This window comes from Plecotus auritus, assembly GCF_963455305.1.
Source record: "Plecotus auritus genome assembly, chromosome: 2".
Taxonomy (NCBI): Eukaryota; Metazoa; Chordata; class Mammalia; order Chiroptera; family Vespertilionidae; genus Plecotus; species Plecotus auritus.
The window spans coordinates 25,116,900-25,141,059 of NC_137771.1; the positions used below are offsets into that span (position 1 = coordinate 25,116,900).

At 52.4% G+C, this 24,160-nt stretch overlaps 1 protein-coding gene across 1 annotated transcript; it reads right to left on the bottom strand.

The window, feature by feature from the left end:
• Nucleotides 1-1,292: 1,292 nt before the first annotated feature.
• RSPO1 (R-spondin 1) lies at nucleotides 1,293-23,435 on the bottom strand. Its single transcript, XM_080656034.1, has 6 exons — nucleotides 23,154-23,435; nucleotides 18,011-18,351; nucleotides 5,823-6,014; nucleotides 3,420-3,569; nucleotides 2,993-3,181; nucleotides 1,293-2,041 (listed from the first exon to the last, which is right to left on the bottom strand). Exons 2-6 carry the CDS (start codon nucleotides 18,102-18,104, stop codon nucleotides 1,863-1,865), a joined length of 804 nt encoding a protein of 267 aa, XP_080512160.1. The 5' UTR covers nucleotides 18,105-18,351; nucleotides 23,154-23,435; the 3' UTR covers nucleotides 1,293-1,862.
• Nucleotides 23,436-24,160: the final 725 nt, after the last annotated feature.

Sequence of the window (24,160 nt, forward strand, 5' to 3'; positions counted from 1 at the left end):
GTGCTGTGCCCTCCATATCGAACTATGCTGCCCAATACAGAAACCACTAGCTGCATGTGTCTAGTGAGCACTTGAAGCATGGCTTGTGCAAATGAAAAACTGAATGAATTAAATTGAAAGAACATTAAATATTGGCAAACAACTGTTCTTGAAACAACATGAGTATGAGAATTCACTTTTCAATGTTAATGTTTATGATATCTAAATCTAGCTAAACTATTTCTGGTGAAAATTCAGTGTAAAAAATCCGTGTCAAAGACTCAGTTCAAAAAAAAATGTAAAAGATCTCATTAATAGTTTTTTGTATTGGTTACATATTAAAAAGATAATATTTTGCCTATATTTTGTTGAATAGAAGATATAATCAAAATTAATCTCACCTGTTTCTTCTTACTCTTTAAATGTGGCTACTAGAAAAATGTAAATTACGTATTTCTATTGGACAGCACTGGTCTAGAATGCCATTTCTTCTCTTCGTCTGAACGCCTTCTACTTGTCCTGAGCTCGGCTCAAATATCACCTCCTCTGAAAAACTTTCCTGAGATCAAGTCTTTTATATTTATTCACTTTCATAGCTACGTGTACGTGCCTGTGGTTGCCTCCCCTTAACTCTGCCCCATCGTAATTACACATTTATTCGAATAATTATTTGATTCACCTCTGTCACCCCCACCAACCTCTAAGCTCCATAAGAGCAAGGGCCATGTCTGGTTCCCCTCCTGAAAGCAAACAAACAGTCCAGAGCCTGGTGCATGAATGGCCACCAGTGGACACTTCCAAATGCCACAAGATGTCTTCCACCCGCTGTCCTTCCTTCGGGTCCACTGTCCCCAACCATCTCAGAGAGCCTGAGCACCCCTTCCCTAGGAGCGCCACTATGGCCCTTCGGAATAGAGATGGCACCTCTCCCAGACGGAAAGTCCTCCTCTACAGCTGACCAGAATCCCGCCATCCTTAGAGGTAATTAGAGCTTCTCAAATTTGACTGTGCACGCCAGTCACCTGGAGCCTCGTTAAAATGCACACCTGGCTCATCGGGTCTGGGATGGGACCCGAGAGTCTCATTTCTAACAAGTTGCCCAGTGATGCTGTCAATGCTGGTCCACAGACCACACTCTGGGCTCCACCGTGAGTATCCCCAAAATTTTCTTCCTGCTCTGTCCAGGGGACCAGCAGGGGTCTCTTAAAATTCAGCCCTGTCTCTTCCTGCTCCCAATCGTGCCCCACCAAAACCTGTACCCTGAAAAAGAATGTGGTGCCTGGGGCCACTGTGGTCATTTAGTTTTTGTTTTTAATTGGAAATAAACCTTTAAGCAGTTTTCAGAGTCGGGGCAGCCCTGATGTGGATCATGGATGGGTAACAACGATCAAGTCACACAGCTGGAAATGCAGAACAGTCCTCACGCTTTGGCTCCTGTCTGCCACGCGGGCTGGTCCTACCGGCTCCTCCAGAAGGCTCCCCTCGGCAAAGGTTGGGCCTGGACGCCGGGAAATGTTCTCTCCGCCGTGTCCGCAGGGAGCATCGCAAACCAAATGTGTGCTGCCGGGGCCTCCTCCTGGCGGAGGTGACCTGTCCACCTCCCTGCCCTGTTCATATCATGAGGTCCGAGGGATAGAAGTGTCTTCCGGTAGCCTTGAGTGTGTATGTGTGTTAATGTGTGTGTGTGTGTGTGTGTGTGTGCATGTGTGCATAAACACGTCTGCATGTTTGTTGATTCCATGTTTGAACATGGGGGTCGCTGTGTGTGTATGTATGTGTCCATGTATGTGTGCAGAGTGTGTGTACATGTTGCCCTCCAGGGCTCCAGTTCAGTAAAGCTTCCGTCCCTCTTTCCGCACAGGCCTGGAGGCTGAAGAGGGTCCCTAGGTGGGCCCTGAAGATGTGAGCGGCCCCACTGTCCCCTCCTGCTGCTGCTGCCGCTGCTGCTGCTGCTGGCCCTTGCGTCTCCGAGAGCCGGTGCCTGCCTCCTTGCTCTCCTTCCTGCTCGGGTTCCTGTTGGCCTTTTCCCTCCGGCCCTGGCCTCCCTTCCTCCTCTTCTGCCCTGCAACCCAACAGCAGGAAGACTCAACACAGGACATCTTGCCACAGCAGGGAGGCCCCGGGCATGGCCATGGGCCCCAGGAGGGGAGTGGTGAGGAAACTGGGCAGGGGCGGCAGGGAGGAGCCTTTAGGCAGTCAGGCGCCCTTAAGGCCTCCTCTGACCATCAGCCACGTCAGAGGACCCTGCAACATGGGCACTGAGAGGGGTCCCAAGAGCCTTTTCATCCTCCGCCCCTGGATAAACCACACACCCTCCTCCTCCTGTCTTCCTCAGACCTGGGATCCCAAAGGGCCAAGAGGTTCAGTGTAGTTTTTAGGACCCGCAGGATGGCCCCACCTCCTCTGGGGTCAGCCACCACATCAATGCCCACTGCAGGCTCAGTGACCTTGATCAAATCACTAGCCCCCTCCCCCACCATTCCCAGGCTGGTGTGGCTCAGTGATTGGGGGTCAACCTATGAACCAGGAGGTCAAGGTTTGATTCCCGATCAGGGCACATGCGGGGGTTGTGGACTCAATCCACAGTGTGGGGTGTGCAGGAGCAGCCGATCAGTGACTCTCTCTTATCATTGATGTTTCTGTCTCTCACTCCCTCTCCCTTCCTCTCTGAAATCAATAAAAGCATGTTAAAAATGTTTTTAATCACTACACCCCCTTCCATGCCTATCTGACCTCGCAGGGCCCTCCCAGCGCCCACAGCTGCTGGCTCAGAAGAAATGGAGACACTGAAAGGATCTCCACACAGAAGTTTCCAGCTCCCACCACACAGAGTTCTGGGTCTGCCAGGCCTGGCACCGGTTTGCACGGCATGGGGTCTTGAGTTGGGGATGCCCCATTTGGCCTGGCCTGAGACCCTCTCCTGGGCAACAGGCAGGAAGCGGAGGTGGTCCCATCTCTGTGGTTGGGCCTGGCTCCCCACTCCGGGGAGGCGGAGGCGGAGGTTGCAGCTCACCCTCAGGACAGGGCGTCCTCCGCACTGTGCACCTCCGGATCTCTTTGGTGTCGGAGCAGATGGCGTGGTCCCCCCCAGGCGCATGGAGCACCCTTCGAGTCCGCTCCTCAGAGCCCCTCCGGAAACCACAGAGCTTCTTCCTCTTGGCGCACGACCCCCACGGGGACCACTCGCTCATTTCACATTGTGCTGGCAGGAAGGGAGAGGAGAGAGAAAGAAGAGGAGGGTCACAGAATGCCCCAGGGGCGCTTTTCCCACCTGCTCTCTACCTGGGGCTCAGGCCCAGAGGGCAGGAGAGTCCTGAGAGAAACCCCAGAGGGTGGTCGTGGGGTGAGCTTTCTCTGGACAGTGCCCCAGCCACACTCTCCCTGGCCCGCCCTCCTCCGGGGGTCCTGGACCCTCTGCCCGCAGTGCCCATGCGCCGTACCAGGACTGCTGCACTCCATGGTGCCGTTGGCAGCTGCGGAGCCCTCGGGGCAGGCTGGGTAGCAGCGGCCCTTGTGCAGGTACAAGCTCTCCTTACACTTGGTGCAGAAGTTGTGGCTGAAACAGGCCTCGCAGTGCTCAATCTTGCATTCTGAGGAGAGGACCAGAGTGGGGGCCTCTGGCTCAGCCTCCCCTCATCCCCATCCCAACACCCACAGTGCCGGCCCACCCACACTGAGAGCAGGACAGGGGTCCAGAGCGGTGGTCACTGCAGAGAGGTGTGTTGGGACAGGACAGGGCGGGGGGAGAAAGGGCCAAAGTGGTCACTCTCTGGGCTGGCTGGGCCTCACCAGGGTCAGCTAATCCCAACCCAAACTCAATTCCAGGCCCTGGAACCCAAGGTAAGGTCGGAGAGAGCCAGTTTCAGAGTGGGGGGGGGGGCAGGACCCCCGGGGATGAGTGGGGGTAAGAGAGGAGGATCCCAGCATCTCATGGAACCCCAAGGGCCACCTCGTCAGAGCTGGACTGAGGGACACAGTGACCCCCTGACCGTGGCTGTGTGGTCTCCTCTTCCCCCACTGCTGGGCATTCACAGACCCAAACCCTGGATCTCTTCCTGCCTGGGGCAGAAAGAATGGGTTTGGAGGAGAGAAGCCATCCCAGGGCAAATTCCTCTCCCTCCACAAGGCAAGTTCCAGGAACCGCCTTGGTTGGACTCCTGGGTCCCTCCCCATCCCCTCCTGCCAGCTCTCCCTCCTCTGGGGGAAGAGGGGGGAGGGTGGGTTCAGGGTTGAAGGAGCAGGCAGGGTCTTTCACAATCTCTCCCTTCCCAGATTGTGGGCAGGGCTAACTTCCTCCCAGTCTCTGGCACCTGGAGCCTGGGCTGCCAGTTTCCCCGGGAGCTGCCACAGCCAGGAACTCCCCACCCCAAATATGGGGAATAGCCCAAGAGGGCAGCCCCAGGGTCCTACCTCCAACCTCACAAGCTCCCCGCGCCCACCGCACCCTCCTCTGTGCCTCTTAGCCTCTGTGGCTTTATCTCAGCTTCCCTCCCTCCTTCCTTCTCTTGTGCTCTGATGCCTGGGTTTGGCTGCAGGTGGAACACAGTAAGAACAATAACAGCTACCATTTATTGAATGCCAGATGCGAAGGGCTTTACATATGCCTCCCACAACAACCCCAGAGGTAAAAACGAGTACTCCCATTTAAAATATGAGACCTTGGAGAGGTTATGACACACCCAAAGTCACACAATGAACTAGTAGCAGAGTTGAGAGTACAACCCCAGTTGGCTGATCTGGGGTCAGTCATGTTCCTTCCAGCCTGTTACCAGCTATAAAAAGGTACCATCACCTAGATCCTGTCTCCCTCCAGGGGTGTTGTGGACTCAACTGATATGAGATCCAGAAATGCATCCTAAGCTCCCAGGCACTGAACACACGGGAGGGGCATTGGTTTTGTTCACTGGAGTGTGTTCACCGCGTATCCCCAGCATGTCACAGTCAAGATGGATGCAGGTGTGACAGCAGGTGCCTGGGAACTGTGGCTGGTGTGCGAGAAAGTTGAAGAGTGAGGAGACCAGGGGGAGAAGGAGAGGTGAAAGCAGGCTGACCGGGGCTTGAATTTCTCTGCAGTCAGTAGAGCCAGTGGCGGTTTTTAAGCAGCAGTGTGATGGAATAGGCTGTGTGTCTCAGAGGCATCTTTCTGGCTGCAGTGTGGAGGCGGGTGGAAGGAAACCAGCTGAGAGTTGGAGGACAGATCAACAGGCTATTGCAATAGTTCAGGGGAGAGATGACAGGGGCCTGGGTCAGACAATGGCAGTGAGGACAGAAAGGAGATGGAGCCCAGCTCAGTGATTGAGCACCATCCCATGTACCAAGAGGTCTCTGGTTCAATTCCTGGTCAAGGCACATGCTTGAGTTGCAGGCTCGATCCCCAGCAGGGGGCATGCAGGAGGCAGCCAATTGATGTTGGTACGCTGATGTTTCTATTTCTTTCTCTCCCATCCTCTCTCTCTAAAATCAATAAACACACACACACACACGAAAAGATATGGAGCACGCATGATTCAGTTATTGGATGGATGGGGAATAGCCCAAATGAGAGGTTGGCTCTCAGGTCTATGGCTTGGGTGATGGCTTGGGACACAGAGTGGCCTGTGGGGATACAGGTGGGTGCAGGTTTGGATGGAGGAGATGCAGTTCTGATACAGACACACTGAGTTGGAAATGTGGAAGGGGTTTTGGGGGAGATGTCTGACCAGTAACCAGATACTTGAATCAGAAGCCTCCTCTTCCCTCATCTCAGAATCCCCCCTCCTTCTCTTGCTGGCCACCAACAGTTCAGAGTACCCTCCCCCAGTGACCGGGTCCCTGTGCCCTTCTCCAGCCCTGCCCACACTCACTGATGCACTTGTTCATGTCGGGGTTGCGGGCATCGAAGTATCCAGGCGGGCAGGACGGCAAGCAGACGCCCACCTGGCGGATGTCGTTCCTCTCCAGCAGGATGAACAGCTTGGGTGAGCACTTGAGGCAGCCGTTGACCTCAGAGCAGAGTTCGCAGCCTTTGGCGCAGGCCTGGCTCCCCTCCGCACTGACTGCAAAGGTGGAACAAGGTGAGAAGGTGGCCGTAGGGGAGAGCTCAATCTTTCCCAGGCTCCCACGAGGATGGGAAACGAGTTGATTGGACTTTTCTCCTACAGAAACACTGTGTTTCTCAGAAAGCACAGGCCAGGCTGGCAGCTCTCTGCAAGACTGCTTTCTGAACCTCCCCAGGATCCTCTCTCAAGGGACTGAGCACAGTCTCCTGGAGCAAGAGCTCCCATCCATTCTAAATGCCTCCGTAGCTCCAGGCGCAACACAAGCTCACCCGCCAGGCTCGCTTCACCATCCTCAGAGAAGCTACTGGAGCTGCACCCTTCCTGGAACTTACCCCTACCCTCTCCAGAGGAAGGAGGCTTCTTATCCTTGAGAAAGTTTTAAGGACAAGAAGGATAATGGGTTAAACTATCTGAGAAAAACATCACCTGCCCAGAGACAAGAAGACAACTAGAATCACCTATGTCTAGAACAGTAGTTTCAACCAGAAACTACTCCAGGGGACATTTGGCAATGTCTAGAGACTTTTTCCCCACCAAAAAAAAAATGTTTTTATTGATTTTAGAGAGAGAGGAAGGGAGAGGGATAGAGAGATAGAAACATGGATGAGAGCCAAACACTGATCAGCTGCCTCCTGCATCTCTTGTACTAGGGAGCAAGCCTACAACCCGGGCATGTGCCCTAACAGGGAATCAAACCAGGGGCCTATTGGTTCATGGGTCAACGCTCAACCTCTGAGCCACACCGACTGGGCTAGAGACATTTTTTATTGTTACACTGGAGAGGGGGGTACTACAGGCATCTAAGGGAGGCCATAGATGCCAGTCAACAGCCTGCAGTGCATGAGGCAGCCCCCACAACAAATTATCTGGTTCAAACTGTCAGTGGTGTTGAGGTTGAGCAACCCTGGCTTAGAACCACTCTTTGAGGTAGTGTGATCTCCAGCCCCGCATACCTTTGATCTTGTTTCCTCATCCACTTGTTCAACCAACACTTACTGAGCCCCTCCCAGGTGCCAAATGCAGTGTGAGGGCTGGGGATGTGGAGGCAAAGACGCCTAGCCACTGTGCCCTGATCCTCCAGTGGCACAGACAGACCCACAAACAGGCAAATGCTGTCAGCCACCAGACCAAGCAACAGTGGATCCAAAAGGAGAGAGAGAAGGAATTGCATAGGGGGTGCCACTTGAAGAATGAGTGCATTTGTCCATTAGGAAGTAGAGGCAAGGGCCTTCTAGGAGCAGGAATACAGAGATATAGAACAACCCAAGGGGAATAGCAGATAATTTGGGTGCAGGAGGGATGGGGGAGGGGAGTGGCGAAAGATAAGGAGTCCTATCTTAAAAGGACTTTTAAATCATGCTAAGGAACTTGCACTTGATCCTGCCAGGCAGTGTTTCCCAAAGAGTATTCCTTGCAACATGATCCCCCTAAATCAGTGATTCCCAACCTTTTTTGGCCATGCCCCACCTGAGCATCTCTAAAATCCTGATGCCTCCCACCCCATGTCATATAATTCTTATTATTCAAAAAGTGAACTCCTATTCACGTGGAGGAAGCCTAAAAGGCCATTAACTTCGTCTAAACAAGCTTCCAAAGAACATGGCACCCATAAAGTATGGGTGAACGGTGGGGCCAGTCACTAAAAGAGAAAAAGAAAAGAACGAAAGGACAGTTGAAGTACTGAGGAAGAAATTGTTAAAAATAATAATAATAACATGAAGTGATATGAAAAAGTAGCAAATAAAGTTTCAAAACATACAATAGAGAACTAAAATGCATAAATATGTCACAATATATATTTATATAGTGTATATGAGGCCCCTAGAACCACAAGAAATGCAAAAAATTCACTGTTAATAACTCATTCTCAAATTCCCCCCCCCCTTAAAAGTCAAACTGCCCCCCTGTGGGGTGTGTGCCCCACCTTGGAAACCACTGCCCTAAATGATCACAGGGGGCCACTGCATCAGGTAAGACTGAGAACCACTGGGTCCAACTTTCTAAAAAAGATTCTTTTTCTTTTTTTAAATTATCACCTCTCTTTATTATTATTATTATTTTTTAAAAATATATTTTATTGATATTTCACAGAGAGGGAGGGAGAGGGATAGAGAGCTAGAAACATCGATGAGAGAGAAACATCGATCATTTGTCTCCTGCACATCTCCCACTGAGGATGTGCCCGCAACCAAGGTACATGCCCTTGACCGGAATCAAACTCGGGACCTTTCAGTCCACAGGCCGATGCTCTATCCACTGAGCCAAACCGGTTTCGGCACTTTATTATTATTTTTTTAAAATACATTTTTATTGATTTCAGAGAGGAAGGGAAAGGAATAGAGAGATAGAAACATCAATGATGAGAGAGAATCATTGATCGGCTGCCTCCTGCACACCCCCAGTTGGGGATTGAGCCCGCAACCTGGCATGTGTCCTTGACCAGAATCAAACCTTGGACCCTTCAATCCACAGGCCGGTGCTCTATCTAATGAGCCAAACCAGCTAGGGCTAAACAAGATTCTTTACTGTAGGGCTTCCTGCACCCTCTGTGATGCTCCTGAGTCAACTGCCGTTCCAAGATGAGGACAGAGAGAGCTGCATTTTCCAAACAATTTGGCCACAGAACCCTGTTTTGCAGAGTTTTTCTTGGGACCTTTCTCTTAAGACAACAGAGAGCCGTTGGCCAGTTTTAAACAGGAGCAAGACCTGCTCTGATTGACATGGTGGAAAGGTTCCCTTGGCAGCCTGGGAAGAGACCAGAGACTGAAGGACCATTTGGAAAGAAGCTGACCAGGTCATCCAGGTGAGAAAGATGAGTCTTAAAACAAAATTTGGTTCAGAAATGCTTAGGGAATACAATCAGTAGGTCCTGGGGACCAACAGCAGGAGGAGGAGGAGGAGTCTGGAATGCAGCCCAGTATTCAGGCCTAAGGTATGGGTGAACGGTGGGGCCAGTCACTAAAAGAGGCTCATAGGAAGAGAAGCAAGTTGAAAAGGAAGGAAAGTAGGTATGAGTCACTTAGGAGGAGCCAAGCATTGAGAAGTTGTAGATACAGGCTGTAGACAGTGAGCTGGGTCATCAGAACAGAGACGCAGGAGATTGTGCAGGATGCGGAACTCAGGCTGCAGAGTAGGCCGGACCTGGAGCCAATCCCCAGCCTGTGACCCAGGGTGAAGCACTGCATCTTGTGAGCTTCCCTTTCCCACCCCCGGAAAAGGAAGACGTGGATGCCCACTCGGGAGGGCTGTTGGGAGGAGCACCCACTCCATGCGTGATCCTTGATCTCACAACAGGAGAAGGAGTAAGACTTAGGAAGGTGAGCAGAAGGGAAGAGGAGAATAACAAACACAACGATAACAATAACAACAAAATCATCATAATGGCAGCTTGTTAGTAAATGTCGAAACAGATTCTGTGGCAGGCGCTGCTCTCCGGCTTGACAAGTACTGACTCATTTAGTCCTTACAACCCATGAAGCAGGTACTGCTATTTTCTTTTTAATCCTCATTTTTACAGATGAGAAAAGAGAAGCTAAATTACTTGAACAAGGCTTCAGAGAGAGTATGTGTTCTAGGCAGAGGGTGCAGAAGGCCAGCGGTAGGACATTACAAGGGGACGTGGAAACTGAAAGTGTGACTAGACTGATTTTTAGGTTTATTTGTACAGAGTTGATGGTATTTTATTAATCAATAGATTTAAAAATTAATATTGTTCTTGGTTTAGTTATTATGAGAGCAAAAATACTCCAAATGTTGTATTGGATTCATGAGAGAAACCTAGGGATTATTTTTCCACTTTGGACCTTTGTTCAGCTGTATTACAAATTAATTAAATCACTGGAGTTGTTAGATATCATTTCTACTTCAAATATATTAAATCCTCTATTGCTCAAGGTTTTTATTTCATTCATGGTTGAAATGAATGTTCCCCCTAGGTTTTTGCCTTGGTTTCAGTAATTTAAGTCATTCAGGTGTCCCGTTTAAAGCCTCAATAGCTATGTTCCCATATTCACTTATTCTTTTCTTATCACTTTTGTTAGGGACAGAGTTGCAGAAGGCCTTCTCAGAATCCTGCTGCCTACCTCCCATTCAACCAACAACAAATCTCTGAGTGTATTTCCCTTCAGATCCATGAAGAATATGGCAAGAAAGAGTGGGCCACACATGGGGATCTGAAATTAGTTCAGCACGATTGGAACCTGGAGTGAGTGGTCAGACAGGAAGCTGGAGAGGGAAGCAGGGCCAGATGAGGAAGGGTCTCAAATGTGTAGAGAGGAGTTCGGACATTATCCTACAGGCAGTGAGGAATCACTGTGGGCCTTAAAATAGGAGACATGGTCTGGATTCCATATTAGAAAGATCACTCTGTAGTGTGGAGAATGGGATTGTAAGGAGGGCATAATTGGAGGCAGAAGGACTCCCAGGTTCAAAGACATGGAGCTGAACCAAGAGGATGGAAGAAAGTAGACACGTGTAAGACATTCAAGTGGTAGAATCAGCAAGACGAGGTGATGTCGGGGAAAACACAAGTCAAGGATGACTTAAAGGTGTTGGGCTTGGGTCACAGGGTAACTGTGGGCCCTTCACCCTGAGAGGGACCACAGGAGGAAGAGCAGGTTTGGGTGGGGAAATGATGAGCAGTTGAGTTTTAAATGTGTTGAGGCTGTGGTTCCTGTGGGACACCCAGAGGAAGGTGTCTATTAGGCAGTTGAACCTGTGGGTCTGGAAGTCAAAAGAAACATTATGGCTGGAGATTGAGACATGAAGTCCTTAACACGTAAATAGTCATTAAAGGCATGGAGGTCCATGAGGTGGCAAGGAGAGTGGGTAGAGAGAGTGAGAAGAGGAACAAGACATTTAAGAGAAGGGCAGAAAAATCGGGGTAGCTTAGAGGCCGATAAGGAGCAACCAGACAGGTAGGGGACACTCAAAAGCATCGTGCATCATGGAAGCCAAGAGAAGAGTACACTCAAAAGAGGAGGGAGGCATCACACACGACATGCTGCTGAAGTGTCCCATAAAGAACAGCAACATATAGGTTACTGGTGCCTTGGGTGGGGGTGGAGAGCAGGGGCAGTGATTGAGGAGTAAAAGGAAAGTGAGGAAGCAGGGCCATCTCCTTTTAAGAAGCTGGCTGGGGGGTGGGGACCGATTTGGGATCCATCCCGGGAGCCGTCACTGGGGTTAAAGGCATGGGAGTGAAAGGCATCCCGGGGTAGAAGCTGTGCAGCTGGAAAGACAGCAAAAGGCTGAGGCCTGGGCAACACTCATGTTCAGCAGTGGAAGAGGGGCAGAGAGAAGCTGAGTAGGAATCATTGGAGAGGTGGGAGGAGACCAGGAGAGAGTGGGGCTAGAAGCCAGGTTGGAAAGGGAGAGATCACAGGGACCAGAGCTGGGAGGAGACCATGGCCGTGAGCTCTGAGGCAAATCTAAGGAGGTGACCTTGCATTAGGAGGTGCCCTTGAGAAAAGCAGTTTTGGTGGAGTGGTAGGGATGAGAGCCAAACCACAGTGGGCTGAAGAGTGAGGGGAAGGGACAGTGGTGGGGGCAAAGCAAGGAGAGGGGCAGAGAGAGTCAGAGAACATGGAAAAAGAAAGGGGAGAGACCAGCTGAGAGAGAGACTCCGACAGAAGACTCAGAGGCAGGCTAAAGGCCCAAGAATATTGGAGGTTCAAGATATAAAGCTCAGGTGGTAAGACTGGCCTTGAGGCCAGGGTCAGGGACAAGGGACTAGGGAGGTGAGCTCCATGAGGTTTGGGGGCTCAGCAAAGAGAAGACAGGTTTAGTGATGGGCAGGGGTGAGTTCAATGAGGAAAGGAATGCTTACCAAGGGGGTAGGAACCAAAGGGTGTTCTCAGCTTAGCAAGGCAAATTGAATGGGCAAGGAGAGGATGGAGAGCCAGGGGGTGGGGGTGGGAGGGTTAGGTGTGATGTCCAAAAAGATGGTGGGTGTTAGGGGTGTTGCATAATGATTCAAAGGAAAAAGCCAAAGTTAATTCATCCCATAGATGTTTGTTTACTGCACACCTACCACATGCCCAGAGCTGCTAGGAGCTGGGAATGTGGAGGTGTAACAACAAAAACCCACCCAGGAATGCGGGAGCAGGGCTGGCTATGCACTGTGGTGAATGGAGGAGCAATAGAAGGCACTCCCTTACCCAGCCGGCTAGGTGAAGAGGGTGTGCCAGGCGGAGGAATGGCCTGCGCAAAGGCTCTGAGGCACTGAACATCCTATATGTTCATGGATTTGAAAGTAGGGCTTTAGCCCTAGCTGGTTTGGCTCAGTGGATAGAGCATTGACCTGTGGACTGAAGGGTCCCAGGTTCAATTCCAGTGAAGGGCACATGCCTGGGTTGCAGGCTTGACCCCCAGTAGGGGGTGTGCAGGAGGCAGCTGATCAATGATTCTCATCATAGATGTTTCTATCTCTTTTACCCCTCTCCCTTCCTCTCTGAAATCAATAAAAATATATTTTTTAAAAATAGAGCTTTATTCTGCTGGCAGGGAAAGGGACCACAGAAGGGCACGATCAGATTCCGTTTGATAAGCTCCCTCCAGCTCCTGTGTCTATGATGGGGGCTGATGGGGGGTATGCAGAGGATAGTCTTGCAGGGCTATAGCTTGGCCAAGGAGGTTGGGTGGGTTCAGTGGAGGGTGGGGCTCAGAGAGGGGGTGGCGCCTTCTTCCCTTCTTCACAAACCCTCCTCACACAGCTCTGCCCTCCACGCCCCCCTTCTCACTCTGCTCCTGAGCACTCAGTAAGCCCATCTCACTGAGCCAGGAAGGCAAGGAGAAAGTGCCCTCCTCACTTCCTCTGCTGCTTCTCCGCCTCCTTCATCCTTGTCCAAAACCCTGCAAGTTGATGTCCCTATAATCAGGTCTTGCCCCAGTGTGGCTCAGTGGCCCTGCCTCCTTGAAGAATGGCTTCTGGCCACTGACCTTTCTCCCCAAGGCTTGTCTTCTCCCAGTTACTCATCTTCCTAAAACCAAAACTCTGAGGGTGTTACACCCCTGCCTAAAGTCCCTCAATAGCTCCCTATGCCTGCAGAATTAAGGCTCAGCTCCTCCACTTCTCCTAAAAAGCTTTAGCCTCAGAACGAAAGTCACCTCCCCCAGGCAGTCTCTCCTGATCCTGCCTCCCTGCTGAGTCTGGATGGAGTATTTCTCTGTGTTCCCACAGCCCCCATACTTAAAGCCATCGTGGTAGACATCACCACGTGTCATTAATATCTTTCTGAAATGTCTTTTTTCCCTGTTAGAAAGAGCTTTAGAGGGCGGAGACTGTCTCATTTCTGAATGCAAGCCCAGTGAAAGGATGAGGGTCCCCCCAGAATGTAGGGCTGAGGATATGGTGAGTGAGACAGAGGCTCAGAGAGGCAGGTATATGAATGGAGCTAATTGAGTGTTTGATAGATAGAGTGTGGGGAGAGGCATTGGATAGGAATGGGGGCTCAGGGTGGGTTGGCTGAAGATCAATGAGGGGTGGAGAGGAATTCACCATGACCCAGAGGAGGGATGCCCTTGGTATTGGGGTGGTATCTAGCCTTGGAGGAACTAGACTTAGTAAGTTGGGGGGATTAAGTTGGTAGGGGTGGGGGTGGTGGTGACAGGGAATGGGGCCTCAGTGAGGGGGTGGGCATCTACTCCTGGTGCCCATGGTCATCCCCAGGTATGCCTCCTGGGAAGATCCAGCATTCTTTAACTCAGCTGGGAGCTTAGTTTAGACCTTCACTTTTTCTCACCTGGGCCCAAATGCATTCTGTTTACCTCCTACCTCAAGCCACCTGCCCTCTGTCGGGCAGCTGGACCTGCTGCTCCCCTGATTATCCATAGCTCAAGGCAGGTCAAGTGCAGACTCCTCAGCCTGGCGAGTACAAAGCACCCCGCCCCACCGTCTGACCTCTGCCACTTCTGGAGCATCATCCCCCTAAAACACTCCCTAGGCCCCAGGCAGCTGTCTGTGCTCTGTCCTGAGAGGTGTTGGGCTGTTCATTTTAGCAGCACAACCCTTCTTTTTAATAGGAAAGATCTTCCATGTATAAAATAGATATGAGCACAGCTGCCCCAGTTAAAACCCTAGAGCTCCCCAGAACCCCTCTTAGAAACCATTTTTCCATCTATGACTCCTAGCTGTACCCCATTTCCTGAGCAAACAGTCTCTGCCTCCCCGCAATTCCACACCTGTGCACACACTGGCCCCTCTGCCTGGAATGCCTTCACCCTCATCCACTCTCCACCCCTTGCCTAGAGATCATCTACTGGTCTCTAAAAACACAACTCGGAGGTACTGGTTCTGGGCCCTCCCAGCTCTCCACCTTCATCCTGTTGTAGCATGGAGACACGAGATTGAGATTGTCCCCCCTCCCTCCCTTCTCCAGGATTCTTTTCTATGACTAAGGCCACGCTCCATAGGTTGAGTGTTGGTGGAATGGCCCATGGAATGAATAGGCTTCAGTGAGGGAAGAAGGACTAGTGATGGTCAGTGCAAGAGGGGACAAAAGCTCCAGATGGAGGATGGGGCTCTGAGAAAGGACAGAAGTGGGGGCAGCTTCTGGAGGAGTCAGGGAAGGAATGGGGGCTTTGTGGGGACACCAAGGAATCTGATGGGAGAAGGGTCTCAGTGAGGGAGGGGCACTCAATGTGAGGGATGGTGAAGGAATGAGGGCTCCATGAGGGGCAGAAAATGTAGGTGGGAAGGTGGTCAGGAGAGGGTAGGTGCTAGTAAGGGTGAGTGAACAGGAGGCTTGATGTGGGAACATGTCCTCAGTAAGTAGAAGAGTAGAAAGACGCCCTTTGAGGGTTCATAACTCATAGCTAAAGAATTCTTTGCTTGGCCAGGCGATTTGACTCAGAAGTTGAACATCGACCTATGAACCAGGAGGTCACAGTTTGATTCCTGGTTAGGGCACATGCCCAGATTGTGGGTTCGATCCCCAGTGTGGGGCATGCAGGAAGCAGCCGATCAATGATTCTCTCTCATCATGATGTTTCTATCTCTCCCTCTCCCTTCCTCTCTGAAATCAATAAAAATATATTTAAAAAAATAAAATTAAAGCCCTAACCAGTTTGGCTCAGTGGATAGAGCAGCCGTGGGCAAACTACGGCCCACGGGCCGGATCCGGCTGTTCTATCCGGTTCTCTTGCTCTCCCCTCCGCTCCTTTACTTTGAATTTATATTAGTTCACACAAACACTCCATCCATGCTTTTGTTCCGGCCCTCCGGTCCAGTTTAAGAACCCATTGTGGCCCTCAAGTCAAAAAGTTTGCCCACCCCTGGGATAGAGCGTCGGCCTGCGGACTGAAGGGTCCCAGGTTCGATTCCGGTCAAGGGCATGTACCTTGGTTGCGGGCACGTCCCCAGTAGGGGGTGTGCAGGAGGCAGCTGATCAATGTTTCTAACTCTCTATCTTTCTTGCTTCCTCTCTGTAAAAAATCAATAAAATATATTTTTTAAAAATAGAAAAAAGAATTATTTGCTCAACTTCTGCCCCTCAATGCAGGGAGGCCATCACTTGTACCCCAAAATCAGCCATTTCTGGGCTCAAAACTTGTGTGTGACTTTGGATCAGAATTATATCCGTTGGCTTCTGGGGCCCTATCAACAGTCAGTCACGGGATGCTGGACAGAGTCAACAGACTTGAGGCTCATATTCATCGCAAGTTTGCCTCTGCCCCGAAGGCTGCCCAGTGCCCTTCCACGTGGTCAGGAGGCCAGAGAAGCCAACACAATGTCTGGCTCCACTCTCTTTTCTCCGCCACTTCCCTGGACACCCTAGGGCAGCCGTGGGCAAACTACGGCCCGCGGGCCCGATCCGGCCCGTTCGGCTGTTCTATCCGGCCCGCGGAGCCGAAAGAGCGGAGGGTTCTCTCGCTCTCCCCTCCGCTCCTTTACTTTGAATTTATATTAGTTCACACAAACACTCCATCCATGCTTTTGTTTCGGCCCTTCGGTCCAGTTTAAGAACCCATTGTGGCCCTCGAGTCAAAAAGTTTGCCCACCCCTGCCCTAGGGCAAAATGGTCCACACATTGTTTATGTAACAATCACATGCCTCCTGAAGTCAACAGAGAGCTTGATATTTCACAAAGGATTCACTACATGTACACAACATCTCATGCAAGCCTCACTGTATTCCCATACAATGACACTTGTAGCTTAATGGTTATTCTTTAAGCAGTACTGCCCAGCAACATGCACACTCATCTCTCTCTAAGCTTATGTCCCTCTTAGACTCTCACTGCACACCAAGTCTTTCCCCTCACCTTACCCCATTCTCATATCTCCCCATCAAGGATGTCTGTCACACACCACTTGGTAATAAAAACTGGGTTACTGCTGCCGAGGCTGTGGGATGTGGCTATATCAAAAGCGACATAACTGCTGTATTCGATTGGTCATGGCTGGGGCCAGGCCCTTTCTGATGGCCAGGCCAGTGCTTTTTTTTTTTTTTTAGTACAATGTTTAGAACAACAAGTCTGACCTCTGGTTTAGGTGGGTGTGTGGCTCTGCACATGTGAGGGACAGTGTGATCACTAGTGCACATCACACGAGCGTGAACGGCTCCACTCACTCTTTCTCTCATCTTGGAAATGGAGGAGATATTACAAACCGCTAAACTGCATCTGGCCTGTGGAGTCCAAAATGCTGGCTGCGACAGATGAGAAGGGAGGAAAAATCAAGGTTTCAATGCTAATTAAACCTAACCGTCTCTAATTGTTTGTTAAGCTAGGATTTTCAGCTTCACCAGTTCTCTGAGCTTCTGTCCTGGGCTGGGTTCTGCCCTTGGCTGCTCCCATCGACATCCAACCAAACTCCTCTGCCTTTTGACCTCTACTGGCAGCCTGGGTCTCCGGGCCTCAAAAGGGAAGCAAGAAGTGGCTGGGCCAGGCTTCAGAGGAGCTGCCTGCCCATGTGCGTGACATCCCTGATGGGGATGTTGAAAGACAGACCTTGGGGTCGAGCCTCAGGTCTGTAATACAGGCCTCCACCTCACTCCTGACACATCTCTCACATGCAGTGGCCACACCAACGGGCTGGTACAGAGCCCCCATCACTGGAAACATTAGGCAGAGGCTAGAGAACCTGCTCTTGGGAGCGCCTAGAATGGGACTCTGAGGGACTCTGTGAGGGACAGCGAGGGCAGCGTGGACAAGTTCAACTTGAACTCTGTCAAGCTCTGTTTTCAAGAAGACTGGGCCCACAGGAAGTAGGTGTGTCCTTTGGACTGTCATCTCTTCCCCTCTCCAAGCCTCAGTTTCCCCATCTGTACAATGATGGTTTTATTTTATTTTGAGAACCCTTTCTTCCAATGATATCATATGTGGAATCTTACAGGAAGTAGGGAAAAGCAAAGTTGCTCTGGTTGGAAGGGTGGTACGGCCTGACTCTTGCCCACGTGCCTCCCCTTCCCGCCCCCAGTGCAACTCCGAGACTCCCCCTGGGCAGGGTTCAACACCATAGGAGTGGACAGTCTCATGAGCTCCCAGCTCCACCGTGCTTGCCCCATAATCGGGGCAGGGAAGGCTGCTGCCTACCACCAGGTGGGCAGAACTCCTGGCCCAAAGGGGTTGAGGCTGCACTTCAGCCACCACTGAAAGAAAGGGCCCTGAAGTGTCGGTGAGGAGGGAACCAAGCATCCTGGAGCAGGGGGACGGAGATCATCTCCATGGATACCACACAGAGCTTGTGTTATGATGTCAGAGGGCATAATCCACACACTGGATCCTCACAAGAGAGGGGTTAATCTAGAAAGCAGAGTCTACAAAGGGGGAAATAGACAAAAGGTGTAGTCTACAGAGTGCACAATCTCAACAAATTAATCCACAAACTGGATGATCCACAAACAGGATAATCTATCAAGTACTCTACACAAGTACAAATCGGCAATAGTCATCACAGAATAAAGCCACCGAAGGCCCTCTAGCCCCCCAAATAGCCCCCTACCATGCCCCTAGTTCCAAGGCCCTCCATGGTCCAGCCCCATCATTACTCACTCCGCCTCTGTCTCTTCCCCTTGATCCCCCGGCTGCCAGCAGTGAGATGCATCCAGCTCAGAATGAGGGCCACCACACACAGCCCAAGCCGCATAGTCACTCGCCAGCTCCAGGCCCCTGGCAGGAGGGGTGGTCTTTGGGGTGATGGGTGGCGCAGGGCTCTCGCTAATGCCTCCGGGGCTGGGTCAGCAGCAGGAGGCCCAGGCCTGGGCCGTGTCCCACTTCCACCATGATTTCAGCTGAGGAGTCCACTTCTCGGCCCGTAAGGTGGTCCAGAGAGCTTTCCTCAAAGGCACTTGGCAGAATTTGTCACTTTAGCAGAGACACCTCCAAAACCCAACCTGTTGGGGGAGGAGAGAGAAGGATTAATTCTGAGGGGCCAGGAGGGCGCCCCCCCCCCCCCCCCCGCATCCCAACTTATGCCTCCTACCATCCTGTCAAGGAGACTATGAGAACTCAGAATGTTTGGACATTATAAGTTGCCCACCCAGCGCCCCTATATAAGAAATCTGCTCCCTTTTCTGTGTTGCAGAATTCCCTGGGACTAGAGCTGGCTACTCAAGCAGCTGGAATACGGTGGACCCTCAAACCAAGCTTGTGGGTCACTGGGAACCACCCCTGCCCAGTACTGGCCAGCTCTGACAGAAAGCCTTTAGGTCTACTCTACAGACCTCATGCTGCAGTTATATCGTGTCTCTTGAAGATGTGATCTCTGTCCTTCTGTGGGTGACCCCTCAACTTTCTTTTCCTGGTATTGAGTCACCCCTGTGCCTTTCACCTGTCCTGGAGCTAGAACAGTGGCCCCGACAAGCCAGCAGACTCTGCGTGGCCCTCTGGGCTTGGCGAGAGGAAAGGAAGTAAGGCTTCCCCAGGCCACAGAAACTCTGACACAGCAGACCTGGCGGGCCTGGCCTTTGTGAAAGGATAAAAGAGGCAGCTATGCCCGCCCTGGTCAGAGACCCAGAGAATGGGGATAATCCCCCAGCCCAGTAAGAGCAGGTCTCTGGACTGCTGGCTGGTGATGGGGGCAGGGAGAGCTGGTCCCTCCCCAACAAAATGTGTCTGGGAAGTTGGAGCCCAACCTGGGAGTCAGAGGATGAAACCCCGCTGCACATTCACAGGAACACGTGCTCCCAACACACAGCAGAGGCCAGCCCATGCATTGCCCCACACCCACCCACACTCACACAGGGACAGGAGGAAACAGCCTCCAGGAAGCTTTGTAGATGCCAGGGAAGTATCACCCTCCCATCCACGTGTTAGAGATCTTTGGACAAGTCACAGCCTCTCTGGACCTCAGTCTCCTCATCTATAAAGTGGGGATAGATAGGCCTATTTCACAGGCTTGCTCTGAGAGTTGGCTGAGTTTTGGTTTACAAATGAGAAACCTGTATTGCTGGAGTGGAGGTGCCCCTCCCAGTCCCTGTCCCAATCCTCTCCCCTTGGCCTCTCAGGGAGGCCCCAGGAGAGCCCACCTGCATGGGAGATAAATCATTATCCCACAGGGGAGCTTAGCACCTCCCTCCTCAGCCTCTCCCACCAGCTTTGAAGGCCAGACACACTCAAGTGGTTAAGCTGCCTGTGAGAAGTGTTTACACAAGGCTGATGGATCCCACCTGGTGCTAGGGCCAGCCACCCCCAATGCCTGTCAGCTGCCAGCCCCTACCTGCCCCTCCAGCACTCCCTGCACGACCTGCTAAAGCCTTCCCACCCTCCCCAGCCCCCACTACACATTTCCATCCCCTTCAGTTTATCAAACTAGGATCTTCAGTGCCAAGTATATGGTCTCAGAGGTTGGCCATAGAGCATGATGGTCAAGGACATAAACTTCAGAATCAGACTGCCTGGTTTCAAATGTTGGCTCTCCTACTTATTAGCTGTTCTTGGGCTAGTTTATTAACTGGCTGGGCCTCAGTTTCCTTATTAGCAAGAGGGTTGTTGTTGTTGTTGTGTGTGTGTGTGTGTGTGTGTGTGTGTGTGTGTGTTTAATATATATATATATGATTGATTTCAGAGAGGAAGGGAGAGGGAGAGAGAGATAGAAACATCAATGATGAGAGAGAGCCACCTCCTGCCCGCCCCCTACTGGGGATTGAGCCTGCAACCCAGGCATGTGCCCTTGACCAGAATCGAATCTGGGACCCTTCAGTCCGCAGGCCGATGCTCTATCCACTGAGCCAAACTGGCTAGGGCGGTTGTTGTTTTTTATAGCTTAAATGAGTTAATGCATGAAACTGCTTAGAATGGTGCTTGGCACATAGGGAAGACAATAATATTTGTTGTGTTTTCTATGACCAAGACTTTATTTTGTGCCTACATTCCAATGGTCATCTAAGAAGTAATATAAACAGTTTTGTATCCTCTAGATACGTATCTTAACACTGAGCACTGTTATGCAATTTCCATATTTGTATTTATCTCTATCATTGATCGCCTTGGCCCCAAAGTGATCACTCAAAGTGATAGGGTTAACCTATAATTACAGCATTTTCAAACGGAGGCCTGAGGACCCCAGGCAGATACACTGGACAGACCCTGGAGGAGAAAGAAGACCACACCAGACACACCTGGTGGTAAACCCTGGGTCTGTGAGCCTTTCTCTGGTCTCACTGTGGGATCAGGACTCCTGGGGTCTGGGTGCAGAAAAGGTCTCCTCTGACTCTCTGAATCCCCTTTGTCTGCCTTGCATGGAACCTGGCACTTCAGGGGCAGTGCTCAGCAAAGGTTAGCTCCTTTCCTCTCCCTTCCTCTAGGACAGTGGTTCTCAACCTTTCTAATGCTGCGACCCTTTAATACAGTTCCTCATGTTGTGGTGACCCCCAACCATAAAATTATTGTCGTTGCTACTTCATAACTGTAATTTTGCTACTGTTAATGAATCGTAATGTAAATATCTTTGTTTTCCGATGGTCTTAGGTGACCCTGCTAGCGGTTCTCAACCTGTGGGTCACCACAACATGAGGAACTGTTTTAAAGGGTCGCAGCATTAGAAAGGTTGAGAACCACTGCTCTGCATTCTACCCCCACCTCCAATCTCCCAGGTCTTAGCTGCAGCCCATCTTGCCATGCTCACCCAGTCTTGGCCAGTGAGGACATTATGGTCTATTTCCACCTGAATCACCATCAAACCAGGATCTCAGCTGGGAAGTAGGGAGGAGGATCTAGATCTGAATTTCTCTGGAGCAAGGGACACTGGCCTCTGCCACCCATCACTAGATAGACAGAAATAACCACTCAATATTGCCTGATCTTCTGGTTTTTTTAAAAAGTTGAAAATTCAGAATTTTATGTGAAATCTGATTTAAATAGCTGGGTAGGTCTCAGACTAGGAACCCTGCAACACTCACTCCCTACACACTTGCAATGGGCGCACACACACACACACACGCACAACCATGAGGACAGGCTGAGAGAGTGAGATAGGAGCTGATAACTTTCTTTTAAGTGGCCCGCCCATCTCATTTCTATTAGTTCCTCTGTCTGATTTCCCTGGTCCCTTGGGCTACATGGCACAAGCAGTTCATTTTTTTGAGGCCCACGACTCTGCACAGGCAGAGCCAGCAATGGGAACTGCTGGCAGTGATCAAGGTCTCAGACATCCATGGGGGTGAGGAAGGGCATTTTGTGTCTGCCAGGGTGTGGGTGAGGGATCCACATTCATCACCTGCCATGTGCTAGGTCCTCATTTACTCCTGGGGAGGAAAGTAAAAGCCTTCCCATTTTCCTGACACCAAGAGGTTAAGGGTCTTGAGGTGACAACATACTCAGTGACCAGCCGGTTTGCTATCTAGACTGGGGAGCTGGAGGGTGGGGCAAGAGGCTGGGAGCTGGGGCAGGAGGGTATGACCCAGCCTGGGGAAGGTGGTGGGAAGGGCTGGAGGCAGAGGCAGACCTGGGGCAGGAGACGGAGGAGAGAGGATGCACGTGCTAGGTGGTCGGGGAAGAGGAGGATGCGAGCTAGGGAAGGGGGAATAGCTGGGGGTGGAGCTGAGGGCGGGGACTCGTCCCACCACCCCACCACCCCACCGAGGGCTGAAATAACTTTCACCTTCTTGCCTGCAACACTCTCAGGATAAATTAGTATTCCATCCGGGGCCGGACACAGACCCAAAAATGTAAACCATCCACATCATTTCTCATTAGCCCTCCCCGAGACCCGCTACGGGTGGAGAGTTTTGGCCGCCGAGTGGGCTGGCGGGTGCAGGCCGAAGAATTGCGGGGCAGCGGGAGGAACCAAGGGCGTGCCTGTGGGACCTGTCGGGATTAGAGTGTCCCCCAGGGCTAAGTCAGGCAGGTGCTGTCCCCCGCTCGCCCCCCAAAACGGAGAGCAGCGGGGAAGGCTGCTTCTCATCCCTTCATCTCCTCTCCAAGCGTGTAAATTCTCCCCCCACCCCCCAACACACACACACACGCCCCTCCATCATCCGGGAGAGGCCCGACAGGTGCAGGGGGAGGAGAGGCGGACCTGAAGTCCCCTGACTGCCCCTCAAAATCCAAGTATTCTCCAAGCCCGAGAGGCCAGTTTCTTAAGAAAACTCCTGCTCCCAAGTGCTCGCACCCACCATCCCGGGGGCAAACGCACAACCCACCTCTCCCCAGCCAAGCAATGCCAGGCGACGCTCAACGACCTACCTCGCGGGCCACTGAGCCGCGCCACCCCGCAGTGCAAGGGGGCGGACACGCATGCCCCTGCCACGTCGGACCCGGGCCGAGCTGCGCAACTGGGGTGGGGTAACCAAGGGCCGTAGGATTGGGGGAATCCGCGGTGCCGAGACCAGGAATCAAAGCCTCTGGATGGGGGTGGTGTGAATAGGGCTGGCGGACGTGGGGCGCTCAGAACTACCAGTGAAGACGACCATCGGGGCTGCAGGGTTGAGGGGAACCGAGGCAGCAACCGGGAGGGGGCTTCCCACTGGCTCGAGGGGTGACATGGGCGGGCGAGGGGCGGCAGGACTTGCAGGAGGGGCTCCAAGTGGTGCCCTCTTCCGCCCTCGCTGACCAGAGAGCAGCCAGAAGTCCTCTCCCTCTCGCTGTCTGCCCCCCAACTCAGCTCGCCTGCGCCCCGACGGGAGAGCCGGTGGCGCCCCAGATCCCGAGGAAGGGGCGCCAGAAAGGAGCACAGGGCAGCTCAAGGGGGACTCACCTCCGCGCTGCCAGCCCGGCGGTAGCAGACCCGGGAGGGGCGAGGGCGCGCCCGTTCACCCGCCGCCGCACGACTGTCCTGGGCTCTCGCGCGCTCCGCCCGCCGGTTCCCAAGTTGCTCAATCTCCGAGCGGCTCACGCCCTCCGGGGCCAGCGCCCCACCCGGCGCATCGGTCCTCTGGGCGGCTCGGTTCGGCCTCGCTCTCCCCAATGCCTCGCTCGGCGGTCCACTCCCCGCTCTCCGCCCCAGCTCGTGCTCTCTCCGTCGCGCCTCCTCGGCCGCAGCTCCCAGCCGGGAGAGGGGCCAGTCCTCTGCTCGCACGAGGGAGGGAATCCCCCCCTTTGCCGTCCCACCCCCGAACCGGCCCCCCTTCCCGGGATCCGCAGGAAAAAACGGACTGGAGCGCCAGGCCCGGGAGTTCGTAGCCCCCTCCCGCACGCCCTTGCCCGCAGTTGGGGCGCAGGGCTGGCAGCCGCGCGCGCGCTCTGGACCCTGGCGCAGACCCTCTGCCCTCGCTCCTCCCTTCACCCGGCCCCGCACCCCGGGGATTCCACACTCCAGAGCAGTGGCTGCAGTTCCAGGCATCCTGGGGGCAGAACAGGGCCGAGGAGCCTCTGGAAACCTCAGTTTCCCTATCAGGATCCTGGAAAGTGACAAGGAACCAGCGCAACAGGGTCTGTAGTCCTGGCCACGCCCTCCTCCTCTCAGGATCAGGTGTTCAAGAGCATCTTCCCAGTTCAGAGAAAACACGGGGCTCTAGGATCCCTAGAACCCCGGGGAGGACACTGCCACGGGAAACTGGTGTAGGAGAGTGAGGGAGACTTTGAAGTAAAACCTAGATTCAAATTCCTGCTCCATCCTTTACCAGCTGTGTGGCCATGCTGCAGTTACTCAACCTCTCTGAGCCTCAGGGTTGTCATCTGTTTTGAGAGGTCAATGAAACAAAGGCTTCAGCTGTCTGGTAAATGGTAGGGGCTCTTTAAATGTTTGTGAATGAGTCCTGAAGG